The sequence below is a fragment of the Culex pipiens genome, chromosome 3 (genome assembly GCF_016801865.2).
Source record: "Culex pipiens pallens isolate TS chromosome 3, TS_CPP_V2, whole genome shotgun sequence".
Taxonomy (NCBI): Eukaryota; Metazoa; Arthropoda; class Insecta; order Diptera; family Culicidae; genus Culex; species Culex pipiens.
This window is the reverse complement of record NC_068939.1, coordinates 133512788-133530536: the sequence shown is the minus strand read 5'-3', so window position 1 is coordinate 133530536 and position 17749 is coordinate 133512788. Positions and strand designations below refer to the sequence as shown.

At 35.5% G+C, this 17749-nt stretch overlaps 2 protein-coding genes and 1 long non-coding RNA gene across 3 annotated transcripts in view; 2 read left to right on the top strand and 1 right to left on the bottom strand.

Annotated features, from left to right (window-relative positions):
• The window catches only part of LOC120422476 (protein bunched, class 2/F/G isoform), a 207762-nt gene that overhangs the window by 34789 nt on the left and 155224 nt on the right, over positions 1 to 17749 (top strand). The window lies entirely within an intron of this gene.
• On the bottom strand, positions 7452 to 9442 carry LOC120430279 (protein LTV1 homolog). Its single transcript, XM_052711137.1, has one exon. It carries the CDS (start codon positions 8785 to 8787, stop codon positions 8428 to 8430), a length of 360 nt encoding a protein of 119 aa, XP_052567097.1. The 5' UTR covers positions 8788 to 9442; the 3' UTR covers positions 7452 to 8427.
• Positions 10147 to 12289, top strand: LOC120430278 (uncharacterized). The gene is made up of 2 exons (XR_005607580.2): positions 10147 to 10802; positions 11245 to 12289. It is a non-coding gene; the product is annotated as an uncharacterized LOC120430278 (long non-coding RNA).

Below are 17749 nucleotides of genomic sequence, written 5' to 3'. Positions count from 1 at the left end.
ATACTTGAAGATTTTCTCTTCGCCATATTGGACGCCATCTTGGATTACACGCTCCTGGGATTCCGTGACCGATTTTCATGGTCATATTCGGGTTCAGCGACCCCAAATTAGTTAAATTTGATCGGTCACAAGCCTGTTACATGTTGTTTAAAAATACTTGAAGATTCACTATTCGCCATATTGGACGCCATCTTGGATTACACGCTCCTGGGTCGCCGTGACCGATTTTCATGGTCATATTCGGGTTCAGCGACCCCAAATTAGTTAAATTTGATCGGTCACACGCCTGTTACATCTTGTTTAAAAATACTTGAAGATTCACTATTCGCCATATTGGACGCCATGTTGGATTACACGCTCCTGGGTCGCCGTGACCGATTTTCATGGTCATATTCGGGTTCAGTGACCCCAAACTAGTTAAATTTGATCGGTCACAAGCCTGTTACATTTTGTTTAAAAATACTTGAGAATTCTCTCTTCGCCATATTGGACGCCATCTTGGATTACACGCTCCTGGGTCGCCGTGACCGATTTTCATGGTCATATTCGGGTTCAGCGACCCGAAATTAGTTAAAATCGACGCGTCGACAACCTTCATACTGTGATATTGTTGACTTCTCTATATAGCCGCCATATTGGTCGCCATCTTGAATATCTCGCTTCCCTTAAGGAATCCGGCTTCGTGACCGCGATATTCGGACTCAGCAGGGTCGATTTAGCCTAGATCCATCAAAACCTGGCCTGTTACATGATTTGCCGTTAGACACAAGAAAATGAGCCCTTTTTCGATTCCGTGCCTTGACTAATACGCATACACGGAGAGATCGGCCAGGGCAAATCTAAGAAAATCTTGGTTAATTTAACTAAAAGTATGGGTAAATTTTTTACACGGCTTTTTTTCAACAATCGATTGTTGATTTTGTTAACCCAAAATTGCTGACCACCAGTAACTAAAAGTAACTAAAAAAATAGTTGGAATTGCCATTTTCGTTGGCTAAATGGCCGAAAAAAATTCTAGCAGTCGACTGCTAGAATATTTTTTTCAGAAAATTAACTATTTTTTTTTTGTTTTCAGCTGAAATATTGTGGAATATTCTGTAAAAAAACAGGCTGGACCATACTTTTCAACTATTTTTCAACATTTTTTTTCGTTGTATTAACTGAAATATTATTGCATGCTGAAAATTATTAGTGGATTATAACAAAACATTTCTTAATTAAACATAATTTATGTTAGTGTCGATATATATTTTCTTTAATTATCTAACGATACAGGCCGGGCTGAATTTCTAGCTATATTTTTAACTAATGTCTTACTTAAATACAGAAAAATATTCGTACATATAGCCAATAATTAGCTATTGTTAGCAATATTTTTATTGAATTTTAAGTAAATTTTTTAATAATGCCTCACAAATTAATGCTGGGTGTTTTTATATTTGCATTTATTCTGCCTAAAATTTTAACTTTTTGTACTAATTTGTTTTTTTTTTAGCATGAAGTTATTAAATTACTGTTAAAAAGCATAAAAACAAAACTTTTTATTAACTGTTATTATAAAACATGTAAAGTTTGATTAAAGTTTGAAAAAATTACGTTGCATAAATCTAAAAAAATAATAATAAAACATATTACAAATTTTGTTAAACATATTTAAAAAAGATGTTTAATTTCTCGTGAATTCCTTAAAAATATAAACCGAGCAAAATTTTCACCAAGTTAAGCTATTATGTTGTATAAAATTAAGTGTTGTATTCACTTACCATCACTGTGCAATCATCCGATAAGTCATCATCATCTACAACGGTCTCAGTTTTAGTTATTTTTCTTGTGGTTGGACACAGAATTTACACCAAAGTGAACCTTTTGCTGCAAATAGACATAAAAAATTTATTAGTAATTTAATACAAAATTCTTAATTTTGGCTATAAACTGAAAATAGGATCGTAAATAAATGTAATTATGATGAGGAAAGAAGAAATATCAATAATGCTACTTAACAAGCTTGCATTAAATTTATTCAACGTACTCCGATTCCTGAAAACAATATTTAGAGTTTTACTTACCAGTTTATTTAGCAGTCTTCTATTAACAGCATTTTTAAAATATTTCTATCTTCTTTTGTATATCTTTTATAAATTTTATTTTTTAGACATTTCCCATCATCTAATTTTTATTTTGATATTATGTGTACGCATTTCCATGTATTTTATGGTTGATGATTCTGAAAAAATAATGGTTCATTAAATTTTTTATCAATCGTAAGCACGAAGGTTTTTCATTATTCAGTTTTCTAGTTAAAATCACAACAGATAAATTGTTATGTAAAAATAAATCCATACTTACTTAGATTAACCAACCTTTTGTTAAATTTGTCCGTGCAAGTATTGTCGTGCAAGAGTACGCCCGCCTCTTCCTTTCACTGCCCTTCCCTTTCCTTAAAACATTGTCATGAAGTCTTCTCGCATCAGAGGTCCTCATTGCGAATGTCCTCGTCTTGTTCTTCATAGTTTATCACCTGCAAAGAAATCATCAACAAGCTTACTCACCAATTGCACCTCCACAGTTGCAACAGTGTTCACTTCGATTTGCACTTCAACATTAGCCAAATAGTGTGATTTTCACCTTTCACATTCTCTCACTTCAGAATTAACAACACAAACTCAACAAATCGACCGCTCTTGTTCGAATCCTGACTTCAAATGACAAACGTAAACAAACCCAAGTTCATCTTTTTAATATTCAACCAATTGATATTTACATTTAACCAAAAAAAATCTTGATTTTTCTAAAACCAAAGCTAACAGTCGAGCACGTTCATTCGAGTTCGGGAAATCTGTTAGCTTTTTGCCTTTAGCATTTTCAACAAACAGGTTATTAAATTATTACTTAATTTTGGTTGATTTCACTGAAAATTGGCCGTAACAAGTACGCTTTTGTTGAAATTTACGAAAGTAAAATCAACAATTTTAATTGTTAAAATTTCTGGGCACAGTCTCCCCGTGTAGGCAAAATGTATCTGACAAGATGTGTATAATGGCTGGTTCTGTTGTTGATTGCAAGGTTCTTGTCGTGGTTTCTTGCTAAATTAAGTTTCACAAAATTATTGAACTTTATCCAAAAATTCTCGACTATTTACACCTTTTGAACATTTTCTCAGGATGCTCGAAGATTTCAGTCAGTAGTTCAAAATTATTGTAAAGAATTGTGTTTTCACATACCGTAAACAGGGGTGACTTTGATAGCCAGGGGTGACATTGATAGAAATTTGATTTGGCCACTAATTTTGATACATCCAATGTAACAGTCTCATTTTTGCCTATATGTTCGATAATAAGCTATCCCTTAATGCTTACATACTCAAAATTCTCAAAAATATTTAGATATTAATTTGACGGGTATTTGAAAAACCTATCAAAGTCACCTCGGGCTATCAAAGTCACCCCAGTTTACGGTATATCCGGCTCTCAGACAAGTGCCCAGAGTTAAAATTAAGTATCATGCAATATCAGTAGGGTTAGTGAAATTTCACGATTCCGCGGGCAGCGTGAAATCCGCGAAATTTGGCTTTTTCCGCGAAATCTCGTGAAATTTTATGTTTGTTTGAAAATGTCACGATATTTCTCAAAATAATTTATCAAACTCAAATAGGATTCAGAATAATCATATGAACTACTGTAGAATTAAGCGAGTGAATACCCTGGTTTGATTACTAATATAAGGTTAGTAATTTTCAACGATTTCGTGGACGACGTGAAATTCGTGAAATTTATCAATTTTCTCATTTTTTTTTTGAAAAAAAAACAACTTAATAAATATTTCATCCATAAAGGCTGTTTAGTTAAATTTTATTAATTTTAAACTCAATCAAACCATCCACATTAACGACCCCCGGGTCTTTTGTAGTCTCTATTGCAAGTTTCTGCTCGAACCTAGGAGTCCGAAGGCTTGAATGGGGAGAGCACCCAAACCTCTTTCTACTCCAAGGAACCTTCCACCCCAGTGTTTGAACTGACGACCTTTGGATTAAGAGTCCAACCGCCGCCAGCGATTCCACCGGGGTAGGCTTGGCTTGGTACACCTGGAATGACTTAACGGCCTAACAACCAAGGCCGGGACCGACATTTTACTTCCTCATCCGATGGAAGGTTAGAGCAGATAGGAATCGAACCCAGAATCATCCGCTTACAAAGCACAAATTTTAAACTAAAAAGCTTAAATACATATGTGTGGGAATTTAAGGCCAGCCATACTGGCCAGCCCTTGATGAGGGTGGTGATATTGAATGATGTGAACTCTCTCGATGCTCTGAACTAACTGTTTTTATTTTACTAAAACTATTCCAAGCGCGTTGGTTCTATACCTGCTTCGAACCCACGCACTGTTTATTGCTAAGACAAGACGAAAGAGGACGAGAGTAATAATAACGAGACTCAAATAAGGACCTCATCGTTCCTTTTTCGTCTCTCTTTCTCCTCTTCTCAATGTGATCTTAGCATGTGGCCGTGATTGCCACATCACTCACCCCTATACTAAAAAAAAGTTGTCAAACTTTTTTTTTCACTAATTCCCTATTAACATATGTATGTCAAGATGATATAAACCATGTTTAGATTTTTGAGTTTTTTTTAAGAAACTTACTCAACTTAGTAAAATTTTCATTCGCTGTATTAAAAATTTTACTGCAATTTTTTTTGTTTTCTTTTCTCACTTAGAATAGAAATTTCGATTTTTTTAAAAAATATATTATTTTTGACAATTGATTTTAAATTCAGTTTTTGAAAAGTGAGCTTAAACTCGTAAAAAATATGTTTAATGGGCTAAATGTCGCAAAAAATCAATTTTTTTACTCATTTTAGCTGGACAAGATTGTTAAATCTTGCTTTGATATGAAATTCAATAAAATGTAAAATTAGCGAAAACTTTTTAGCAGTTTAGTAAATGAGAATACGCGTGCCCTACATTTTGTTTCAAAAAATATATAGAGCCCATCTATGAACCAGGTGGAAACTTTTTTGAAAATTAGGAGATTTTTTCTGTGTCCTGTTCAAATTTAGTGAAGATTTTTTTGGTTTATTGAAGAAAAATATATAATGAAGCATAACAAGTAGTTTCTGTGATTTAAACGTAGGATTTTCAGAGTTTTTTTTTAACATTTTTCACAATTTGGTGTTTTGAAATTGAGATCCCCGTGAAATTTGCAAATTTCGAGCGTGAAAAATCACTAAGCCTAAATATCAGTGATGAATAACCACATTTCGGGTCAATCACCATAATCAAATAAACAACAACAACTACAGCAATTTCGCACGAAAATAGAAAGATCTGAAAAAAGGTCTCAAATCGGGGACAAAGATGCAAATAACACATTTGGAAGATTAAACTCCTGGACACTTCTTCACGAACACCAAAAATAGATTTAATTTTTTTAATTTTTGACTTGACTAAACAATTTTATGCCATTTTGAATCATCAATTTGTCTACACAAGTCTAAATACAATACTGTACCTCAGGAACCAGAAGACCAACCTTCAATAAAAACAGTATCGATTTTTTCCCGGATGGTTCTGTAAATTATGTGGAACATCAATCTTTTTAAACTTTTATCTTAACCGATCTTGCTAAAAATTGGTATAGATGCTTAATTTTGCCCAAGGAATCTAGCCAGGAGGTGTAAAAAAATCATTATTTATGTCACTCTAATGAGCACTCATGAGCACTATTATTAAAACCAAAAAATATTAGTCTTAAACGAAATTTAAGTTTATGTTTAAATTTTTATATGCTTAAAAAGATTAAAAATTTGATTTAAAAACATTTTTTTTATTGCTCCGAAATTTAAAATATGGAAAAAATAAACTACAACAGGCCACGGTTTCAACATTTGAATGAAAAAAGTTTTGTAAAATCGATTGTACACAAGTTTAATTGTTTTTAATTAATAAGTTTTCAAATTATTCATGTATAGACGAAACATTTTTTTAAACAAAGCTTGTTGTGATACTCTACAACGGAATTTCTAGAAAATACAAAAAAATAAGCGGTTCGGGAGAAGCTGAACCTGATTTTCAATGCAGGAACGTGCATTTTAACCTGTTTTCAGTTGGTTAGACTTCTTATTCCTTTAAAATTTTAAAGTTTGTTGTAAAAATATTTGCAACGCATTTCATTTAGTTTATTTGACCCTTTTGAAATGTTAGTTGTGACTTTAAAAATCTGAAGAAATAATGTTAAAACATTCATAAGAGATGCACTTTTTAACATATAAATTACTACTTTTCTGCATTGTTATTTTTTTGTAAGGAAAGGTAGGCTGTTTCTTCTCTTCCGAAGGACAGGAAAAATTGGCAGATTCACAAAGTGATTGCAAAAAAATAGCTCGTTTTCGTAATTTTAATTCTTTGCGAGGCCATATCTCATGAACAAAAGGTAACCAATGTCCAAAAAAGAAAATTGGAGAGAATTTTTTGCAGCTTTTGAAATTTATTTTTAAGAACATTTTTAAAATATTAGCCAAAAAAATGGCATCAACATTCACAAAAGTACTCGTTGATTCCAAATTCAAGTTTACATCCAAACATGATTTTCGGAAGCTTTTTCGGGTAAATTTTCATTACTTTCCAAAATTCATTTTTTTTTAAATACACGCTCCTAGGTCACCGCGGACGTTTTATAAGGTCATAATCGAGTTCAGTGACCCTGAATTAGTCAAAATTGATCGACCACAAGCCATATTTGACATCATCTTGGATTGCAGACTCTGTTTTCACTGTAGACACTCCTAGAGGTCATACTCAAGTTCAGCCAAACTAGTTAAAATCGACTTGTTGACCACCTTCATACTGTGATACTTTTGACTCCTCAGTACAGTCGCCATATTGGTCGCTATCCTGATCGAGTTCTTTTACGGAATCCCGTAATCACGTGTTTTAGAGTCTATTTTGTACAGTATATTTATTCTAAACGTCCCACTCAGAAGTCCAGAACACAAGTTAGGCATCAAATTTTAGCGCGCATTCGAGACACCAAACAAACTCCTGGGAACCGTTGACACCAGGGACTACCCGTAACATGCTACTGCCTCGCGCTATTCCAAATCCACACGTAGGTGTTCTCGGCAGGTTTGCGCTGTGTTATGATTCTCGACGGACAACGACACGACACACATGCACTTTATGCTACTGGATTCTCGCGCGCATTTTTCCACCCAAAAGAGTGTTGTTTTGCATGCCAGCAAAGTCACGGCACAGCGGAGTGTTTATGTTTTTCCTCGGATATAGAGAGAGAGTACGGCCAACTTCCCACCCACAGGTTGTCACCGCCCGGGCAGACGGTAATAACAAAATTCATGTCATTTCAATAACAGATTTTGTTAAAATAACAGAAACTGTTATTGAATATTCTTGCAAATAAAATTTGGAAGACAAAATAATAACAGTTTCTGTTATTTTAACAAAGAATGTTATTGGGATGATATTCAATTTGAAATGCGGAATAAGATAATAATAACAATTTATGTTATGTTTTTCTATTTAATTCCATAATAACAGAAACTGTTATTGGTTTGATATTCCATTGGAAATGTGAAATAAGATGATAATAACAGCTTAAGTTATGTTTTTCCATTTTATTCCATAATAACAGAAACTGTTATTGGTTTGATATTCCAATATATCCTTTTCGTTTTTTTGTAACATCATAAATACTGAGTTTGTTAAATTACGAAAATAAAGTTTACGGCTCAGTTATGTTTTTTTTGGGTTTCAAATGTGAAAGTCATTTACTGCACAGGGACTGACAAGAGATCTTGACCCTCGTGTTTCATTAGAATATGGCCAATTGCTATTCATAATGAAACGATTATTTTGTCATTTTCTATATTCCATGTAAATTTTTAAATTAGTTTGGTTTAAAAGTGCGAACCTAAGAATAAAAGATAAAATAGGAAATTAAATATGAGCAATTTCTTACATGTAACACATGTCGACGTCAGAATACTAGTACGATCTCTTTTAAGGGGCCATCCATAAACCACGTAAGCACTTTTTTGAAATCGCAGACCCCCCCTCGTGGAAACTTTCCATACAACACAAATCTTTTTGTATGAAGCCTGGAGCCTGGACAACCGTTGAACCTCTACCCCTAGGTATCCACGTGGTTTATGGATGGTCCATACCTCCCAGCAGCCGTTGCGTTTGAATTTTGTTCTGGCGCAAGGTTTCTTTGAAGTTGAATCAATTCTAAAAAACACTCCATTAGTTTTCTTCAAGAGAAAAGTAAAAAACCATTTGTTTGATTTAACAATGTATTCCATAAATTTAGTGTGTGTAAGTGTATGTGTGTGTGTGTTCGTGTCCTTCACAAATTCGATCCTTACGCCCGCGTTGACGCGGCTGTTCAGTTGTCTCTTCTCCTGCTGCTTCTCCTCATCCTTGACCGTGAGCGTGTTGACCTTGCGCTCTATTCGCCGCTCCACGCGGTACTCCTTCAGCAGTTTCTTGCTCCTCGGGCGATTCGTCTTTTGGCCGGATCGACAACACGCTCAGCGTGGAGATTACACTGCCGTTGCACCGGCCGATGGGACCGGGCGACTTGACCCTGACGGTCGCACCGAGCACGTTCATCGGCAGGCCAGTTTTCGGGTTGATGCTACGCCACTTCGTACAGAGCTCGTTCCTCCAGATCACGCTACTACTCATCGAGTATTCCGTGAAGCATGACTTGGTCTCCTCCTGGTCAAGCGCCAGCGGTCTAAATCTGTCCCGCTCCTCGTCTTCGTCGGACATTCCGGCCTCATTCGAGTCTACTCCCTAGTCCTCCTCCCCTTCACCGAAGTAATCGTCCTCTTCCTTCCCTCCCATGGCCAGTTCAATAAAGTTATCTTCCAACGCATTATCCGGGTTCTCGAAGTCAAAATCCTCGTCCGGATCCCAATCCGGTCACAGCCCAGGCCCCATGTGTGCCTTTTTCTTCATCAACCCCTCCACCTTCGACGCAAACATCGAGCTGGGCAGCTTGGTGCTGACCTTCTCCGCCCGGCCGTCTTCGCCGGCTGCACAGGTTCCCAGTAGACTTCGTTCCTTTCGGATTCCAGATGCTGCAGGTAGTTGTAATCTTCGTCAAAATACACCCCAAACTTGGCCTACTCCTGTTTGCGCTTTTCTAGCTCGACCTTGCTGGCGGAAGTATACGCTCGAGACGGGGCACGCGGATCGTTCTGTACTTTTGATTCGCCAACAGTCAATCCATCCGGAACCCCTCCGGCACGGGCCGGGCACCATTACCTAGTGGCTCACTTCTGGCATCTGCAGCAGCTTTTGACACGAATTATCCCAGACAGCAGCCAAGATAGCAACATTTCACCAAACACTGACGAGTTTCTCAAAAAATTCAAGCACAAACACGGAACGGTCTGCTGGGATTGTTTTGATCTTTTTTTTTTTTTTCTTGACGTTTTCGCTGTCATGCAATTAGGCAATTTTTTTTACAGATTTCTTAAACATTTCCTACAGATATTATATAATGGGCAAATCATTTACCCAATTTTGAGTAATTGATGATAAACTCAGTTTTAGATAATGGTGAATAAAATTCCAGAGTTTTTTTTTTTGAATAGGTCCTATAAACATATGAAACATAATAGTTTATTGGACCTTTTTAAAAAAAGCTATTGTGTTGCATATGTTTATAGGACTTGATAAAAAAAATTCTAGAAATCTATAATATAAATGTAAAATTCTGGAGTTTTTTTTGAAAAGGTCCTATAAACCAAATTTTCATTTTTTGCTTTTTGGGTGTTTTTGAATACCCCTGACTCAAGGCGGTTCTAAAAACACCCAAAAAGCAAAAAATGAAAATTTGGTTTATAGGACCTTTTCAAAAAAAACTCCAGAATTGAATAATAAATGTTGTAAGCTAGATTATTAAATAAGGATTGCGAAAGTCTGATAAGTTTTTTTTTCATGACGCGATATTTGTTGTTTGGAACCTCGTTTGGAACCATCCTACAACCCGTGCTCCGCTGAGCTGTCAAAACAATCAAAACAAACTTCAAGCAAAACAATGTAAAGGGGCCAATGTGACTTTGTAAACAAAGAGTCTATCCTGCTCACGTCAGTGGATGTTTACATTAGAAGTGAGCAGGATAGACTCTTTGTTTACAAACTCACATTGGCCCCTTTACATTGTTTTGCTTGACTTCTTGCAAACTTCAGCAAAGATGGCCTCTCGTGTACGGTCAAAGCAAGTAAAGCTATTTGGGAGCAAAACAATGTAAATTGGGTCTTAAAATTTAGCTTAAATGTTAAATAAAAAAATACTTTTGAAATTTATGACCGAATTGATATGGCGATTGTTAACAATTAAATTCATCATTGATTTTTTTTAAATATAAAAACAATTTTACTGCATTTTAATTTTGCTTGCAACGCGCAACACTTTTCGCACTCTCTCTCTTTCATTCGCTTCTCCAGCGCGAAACGTCAAAACGGTCACAACAAAACAGAAAATGCGATCGAGCGGATCGAGTCGCGGTTTGTTTATCATCAGTCGGTTTTTATTTCGTTTCGTCGGGAATCGCGGGTGCAGAACCGAGTTTTATTACGGTTGTGCTTGTGTTTACTTTCAGCGAAACCAAAAAACATATCGATCGGTGTGAAAAATTATCAACAATTTGTTGCAGGTGGATAAATTTGGCTAAGGAAACGGTGGGCCGGTACACCGAAAACATCACCGAGCTAAACCTGATCATCTTCCCGGACGAGGGCAATTGCAAGGGTTGCCGGTGTTGCTCAACTTAAAGGTAGGTTCCTTTCGGTTTGATAAAAAGTGTTTTGAATTTCCACGGGAAGCTCTGGCAATAATGCTTTCAAGTTTGAATTGGCCGATGCCTGAAGCGATTTGTTTACCTTTTTCGGCACCCTCCGCAAACGTCAGACCATACAAAAATGCTGCCGGATCTTTTCCGGGAGAGATCCGGAAAAAGATCCGGCAGCATTTTGTGTTGATTTGACGTTTGCTGAGGGTACCAAAAACTTTGAAAATGTTCTTCTTGCAAAAGACAATGGTTCTTTCTTTTTTGCTTGAAAAGTTAACAGCTATTTCAGCTTTGTTTACTTGAGCATCTGGAACGCTTCCGGAAATTAGAAAAAATGGGTGGTTGCAATGTTTATGTTTATGATTTCGCCTTTCTAATTGGTTGCAATGTTTATGTTTATGATTTCGCATTTCTAATTGATTTTCAGATATGGAATAAATCTGATCGCAATCTGAAAAAGTCGCCTTTGGGCCATGACGACAGCTGGCATTGGACGAAGGCTTCGAATAAGAAGAAGACGATCACATCTAGGCCCAAGTGCATCAACCTTTTGGGGCACCGGAGGTAATTTAATAGCGGGCGGCATCTACCTGCAGAACGACTACGACGAAGGAAAAAGGATTTCGAGGTGAGTTGTCTCGTCGGCAAAGCTGCTGGAAAGTAAACAAACTATTATTATAATATATTTTCGATTTTAGATTGGAATGCGGCCATGTCAGCTGGATTCAGAACTATTGGTCAGTCGATAACGCAGACGTTTTTTGCCAGCACAAAGTCTGGAGCTCTTTTCCACGGCCAAACTCGAGCTGTAGTTTGAACTGTCCAGCGACAACATCACTGTTCTCCTGCCGCATATATTTCCGGAAGCTCCGTTAAGTCGCTCATAACCAGCGGCAGCCGAAGAAGTTGGAGTTTGCTTTTAGATAAGTGTATGTATTTAAAGGAACATGACACTTTGTGATATATTTTTTTTTCTTTTATAGGTGAATTCAATATTTAACGGAGGATAATATCTCAGCCGGCAGTAAAATTATCTAGCTGTCTACTAGGCTTTCCAGCAGAACATCAAACATTTGGTTTGGGTGAGTAATTTATTCATTTCAATCTAAGACAAAGTATTCTACTTTTCAGAAAAGAAAAAAAAACATGAAACGTGCTAAAAGGATTAAATTAAACTATTGAAACTAAACTTTCATTAATTAAAAACGTTAATTTTATACAACAAACATGCCTTCATTGTTATGGCTTCTTTCTGCTAAGCAAATTACAAGTCAGATCAAATCTGCCTTTAGTAACACATGCCAACAAAAATGGAAAAAGAGTTTACTTTATTTGGTGAACTTCGTACGCATTTTTAACAAAGAGATCGGTGTAATATTCTGCTAGGGATATAGCTTTCCATGTGATAAAATAATAACACTTTTTGTTATGCAATCAATCCATACAAATAACAGTTTTTGTTATTTGGGTGCTCCCCATCCACCGCTCAGAATAACTAACCTTGTTATTGTATTGTTCTGGATTCTATGTTATTAGTATGTTATTGCAATAACAGAGCAATAACAATTTGAGTTATTTTTCGAACAAATCTTTGTTATTGAAATTTGTTATTTTAACAACTAATCCGATCATTCCAATAACGGATTTTGATCTTCTCACAATATCAAAAACTGACCTTCCCAAGTTATTTCCGTCTGCTCGGGCGGAGAAGTCTTGTTTATTTTGCGTTGCAGTTTCTAGACTCCGCACTAGACTATGAGTACTAGCCATCGTACGACGACCGAGCGATATTTCATTCATCGCCATAAAGCTTCTGCAACGGTGGGACGCCAGCACCAAGAGGTGTCCGATGTCTGGTGCACGTGTGCGCTGTTGACGCGTGGAAAAACTGGCGGGAAGTGCACAGGATTTTCGTACTGTGGGACCATGGAGTTTGAAATTTGTCAAAAAATTCTGAATATTCCTCCAAAATGAGTACTTGAGTACTATTAAAAATGAACAAAACAAAACTTATTGTAATTTTTCGAAACAGTTTTGAAAGAAGCTAAATACGCGACGAATTTCCCCACTGTCATTTCACATTATTGCGTCGTTGATTTCGGTTCCTTTTGCACCTTTGCATCTAAACAACGAAGAAACCACGAGGAGACGGTATGGCACTTATCTTCACGTTTCCCGCCTCATTTTAATGGCGCTAGAATAAAAAAAAGGAGTAATTGTCCTTCTCGCAGGATATTGCGTTGTTTATTATCGTGTTTTGTATAAGGTTGCAGAGCGTCGCCGGGAAAGGTGTTTTGATGGTCATATTCGCAACAACCCAAACCCGCACTCTCGCATGGTGTGATGCATTGTTATCATTTGATATTATTAGTCTGGTGCAGAACGTCAACAATGTCTTACCCGCGCAAAAACCTGACGCTCGTTATGGCGGGAAAAGGTGCAAATTAAGAGCACTTGATATACTTAAGATTTATGTTGTCTAACGACGTAAACATAATTAATGAGAACTCTGGCGGAAATAGGAGCACTTTCCAGACAGCTTTTCTGAATCACCTCAAATGTCACCTTTGCAGCAATTCTGAAATTATTATCCATAGGAGTGTGGGCTTTTGAAATAGACTGATGCGCTTGATGATTGTGTACGTCTTAAATAACACTTGAAATAATTTTATTAGGACACCTGAGATTTCCAGGAAATCTTGGATTGGGAATAATGCTTTTTCCTTGAATCTTTTCAATTTTGATAGAAATGACTTAACTTTTTTCGAAATACATTGCATTTAATTGAATGCAAAACCCGAAGAAAAAAATCTCTCAAAGAATATTATTTTCACATCTTTTTAATTTAAAAGACTTTGCATTTTATAAAGGAAGCATACACTCAGCAGTTTATTTTGGGATTAATTAAGAAACTGCCAAAGTTTTAAAATTGCAAAACCTATCAACTTTTTTTTTCATGATTGAATCAAACATTACCACAAAGAAATAAATGAAATTTATTCTGTAAAGACAACATAGAAATTGACACGTTCAAATAAAAAAGATTTTTTGAAAAATTCATTTGGTTGGAAATGTGTCAAAGAATGCAACAACTCAAAAAAATTGTTGCTGCTGCATTTTTTATTTTATTTTTCAGAGGAACTGCTCTTGCTTTAGATAATGCATAACACTAAAAAATAAATAAAAACCACCAAATTTTTTTTTTGTTAGCAAAAAACTGCTTTTGTATAAAAAAAACGACAGTTATTTTTTTTACTCAGGTATTTTATTTTGTTAATTTTTTTAAAGAGCTGGCCATTAGCGTGGCTCACGGATATATGAAAAAGACAAAAGTGTTCAATTCCAAACGCCTCGACCGGATTTTTGTAGCAATATGGCCCCAGAACATAGCCTGAAACTTTGAGCGCATTTGGTTAAGGTTTAGTACTTCCACCATTGACCTGAAGTTAGTATGGAACTTTTAAAGATTTACTATGGGAAATTTTCACTTTTAACCTCTTCTTAGAAAAAGTTTCCCAAAACCCAATCAAATTTTCTTATTCTCAAGTTTCTTATAGGTTTTGATCCGGGGAACAACTTTGTAGAACATCGCAAAGCGCTAGGAATTGATCCTGAAAAGATACAGGATATTTTTTGGAGCTAGGATTTTTTTTTAACGTGCTCTAAAAATTTGCCTGTATCTTTCCGGGATTAATTCCTAGCGCTTTGTGATGTTCTACAAAGTTGTTCCCCGGATCGAAACCTATAAGAAACCACTACTTTGAGAAAAATTCATAGGGCATAGGAAAATATACTCGAAGAAGAGTTAAAAAGTTGAAAATAAATAAATTAAATTTATTGAAATTTCTTTATAACTTCAGGTCAATGGTGGAAGTTCTAAACCTTAACCAAATGCGCTCAAAATTTCAGGCTATGTTTTGGGGCCATATTGCTACAAAATTCCGGTTGAGGCGTTCGAAATTGAACACTTTTGTCTTTTTCATATATCCGTGAGCCACGCTACTGGCCATTCATGCATTATTTACTTTTCTATTAAAAATACTAAAAAAATTGTTTAAACCAATTTGTTTTCAAAGAACTGCTTATGTTGAAAACAATGAAAAAACTCTTAGCATTTTCGAAATTTCAGTGATTTTTTTCGCCATACAATGTTGAGGGCTGATCATGGGTATACATTAGGGTGCCCTGAAAAAATGACCCCCTGCTCCACAAGCGTAAAACGGGTTTTTGGGTTATTTTAAGCATCTATGTAAATTTTAAGCGAAAATGTTTGAGATTAACCCATTGATACCCGAGCCTAAAGTTGGTGAAAAAAATGTTTTTTATACAAAAACTACTTTTTTTAATCGCTAATAACTTTAAGGATCGAGTTTAACAGCTTTGGTATTTTGTACAAAGTTGTATAGCATTAAATTTTCCATAAGAGTCTCACCTTTGGGAATATTTGGGTTTTCCATACATTTTTTCGATTTTCCCCATTCAAACTTCACTTTCGAGTATCAATGGGTAAATGTTGACCGATTTTGCTCATATTTGGCCCAGAGTCCTAAAATAGCTCAAAGAACAAAAATCAGCTTGTGGAGCGAGGTCTTGAAAAAGAAAGTCCCGTACTCTGGGCACCCTAGTATATATGTACGAAATCATGTATCTTGAGAAGAAATTTTCTGATCGATATCCAGAGTTTTTTTTTTTTTTTTTGAGACGGTCCTGTAAGCTATTGTGTTTCATATGTTTATAGGACCTATTCAAAAAAAACCCTTGATTTGTTGTCTTCGTTGTAGTTTATGATTGGGACTACGCTGAAAAAAATCCTGATTTTTTATTTGACTTTTTATCACTTTTAAGTAGAATTTAGGCGTCTAAAAAGCGTTTCATTTAGGGGGTGTAAAATCTGATATCTGGAGCAACATTTGAAAAGGGCGCATACGTATTTTGACAGCCAGAACTGTTTTGCAAATTCCCAGCCAATAGATCAGTATTTAACAAACCCCACAGGGTTGAAAGGTAGCTGGGAATTCCAGGTATTGTTTAACATTTCAAGTTTTGTGGAAAAGTTACCTGTTAGCTCGGAATTTGCAAAATAGTTCCAGATGTCACAATGCTTATCCGCCCTTTTCTCGTGTTGCTCCAGATATGGAGAAATGATTTTTCAAAAATATCGAAAATCAGACCCGTTATGCGTTATGCGTTATGCATCTCCCGGGACAAAATTCCGGGGAATTTTTCAAAGTCGAGAATTCCCGAATCCCGGGATTATTTATATTTTGTTCCGGTTTTCCCGATGTTAAAAAAAGGTATTTTGTCTGGAAATAATGATATGGCTGTTAAAAAAATAATCAGAAACTGTGAAAATATTTCACCAGTTCCTCATGTAAGATGACACATTTGTTGTGACACAAAATCTGTCACCATTCCCGGATGTTATATTACCATATTTTTATATTATTTTTCGACTTTTTTAATTTTTTCCTTGTTCAGGAGGTAATTTTGAACAATTTTTGTTCTGCGAATAACTTTACTTTTCATGTTTAATGTTTTTCTTGTTAAATTTTTAGTGTTTATATTTGCATTTATCTTGTTTAGTTTATGTCTGTTTCTGATAGTATTTGGCTAAAACTACACCTTTATATCATTACCATTTGTCAATTTTTTTTTCATGGGTTTACAGCAATTTGTTGATATTTTTGCATGTTTTCACATTGTTTACTTAAAAATAAAACCGTTATCATTCAAATCGTTTAAACATGCCTAGAGGCATAGCCTGAGAAAATTCAAAAATTACTGCATAGCAAAAATTTTGTGAAAAATACAGCCAAATTAGACCCCAGAAAAAATAACATTTTTAAAAACATTGGCAAAGCCACATAAAACAAGTCACACTTCCAACCCTAACATTTTTATACATTTTATTAATTCTTCTTTCCAGTGCTTTTTAAAAATCGAAAATTGTAGAAAAATTGATTTTGGCGAACTTTTAGATCGAAGCCCGCCTACAGGGTTAAATATTGTCTATGTATTATTTATATTTTTAGTACATTGGGTATTGTATTGACGTACCGTCAGTGGGGGTGACTATGGTTCAAAAAACGATACACCTCTCGTATTTTCTTAATAACAAAAACAATTTAAATAACATCGAAAATCTTTCAACGTAGATTTGTTCTTAGATAGTTTACTAACATTTTCCCAAAATATGGTGGATTTTGATGAACACTACCTTAAATGCCAATTGTTTGAAAATTGACCCAATCTCACTCCTTAGAGGGGGTGACATTGGGTCAAATGAATCTAAAATGATGCTCAAATACAACGATATGGTAAAAAGAAGTCATCCAACAGTGTTTCTTGTTCGAGGGAATCGTATTGACACGCTACAATGTTTAAAGTGGAGATTTTCAAATATTTGGGTAGTTTTCGAGCAATTATAACAAAAATATTAGAAAAATTATTTTTCGAGAGGTCATTTTTGGCCAAAAACGTACCGCAACTTTAGACAGCTGCCAAAATAACAGGATTTGTTCTAGGAACGAGATTTTTTCAGCGAAGTCATCTTAAGATGTCCCCTACACAACCATTTAAACAGAATTCATTTTCATTGAGAAGAACCTGAGAAATGGTAAAATCCGTAAAAAATCACTTTGACCCAATCTCCCCCCCCCCCCAGACCCAATGTCACCCCCACTGACGGTATTAAAATTGTTTTCTAATCGGAAATACTAACCAGGAACTGGCATCTTGGTTAAGTCAGGAGAAGCCCCCCATCCCCTCCCCCTTCAAAGTCTGGTCGAAAAATCCGGGGCAAACAAAAATGTGGTAACAAAAACTTCAAATGAAATTTGTACCCTCCTAACTTCGATTAAATATAATTTCCTATGATTCAGAAAAAAACGAAAGTGTAATTTATGATCAACTGAAACATGTCACAAAATTAA

What these genes read in the sequence shown, in the direction of transcription:
- LOC120430279 (XM_052711137.1), bottom strand. Translation starts at nt 8,787, where the DNA reads ATGTCCGACGAAGACGAGGAGCGGGACAGATTTAGACCGCTGGCGCTT.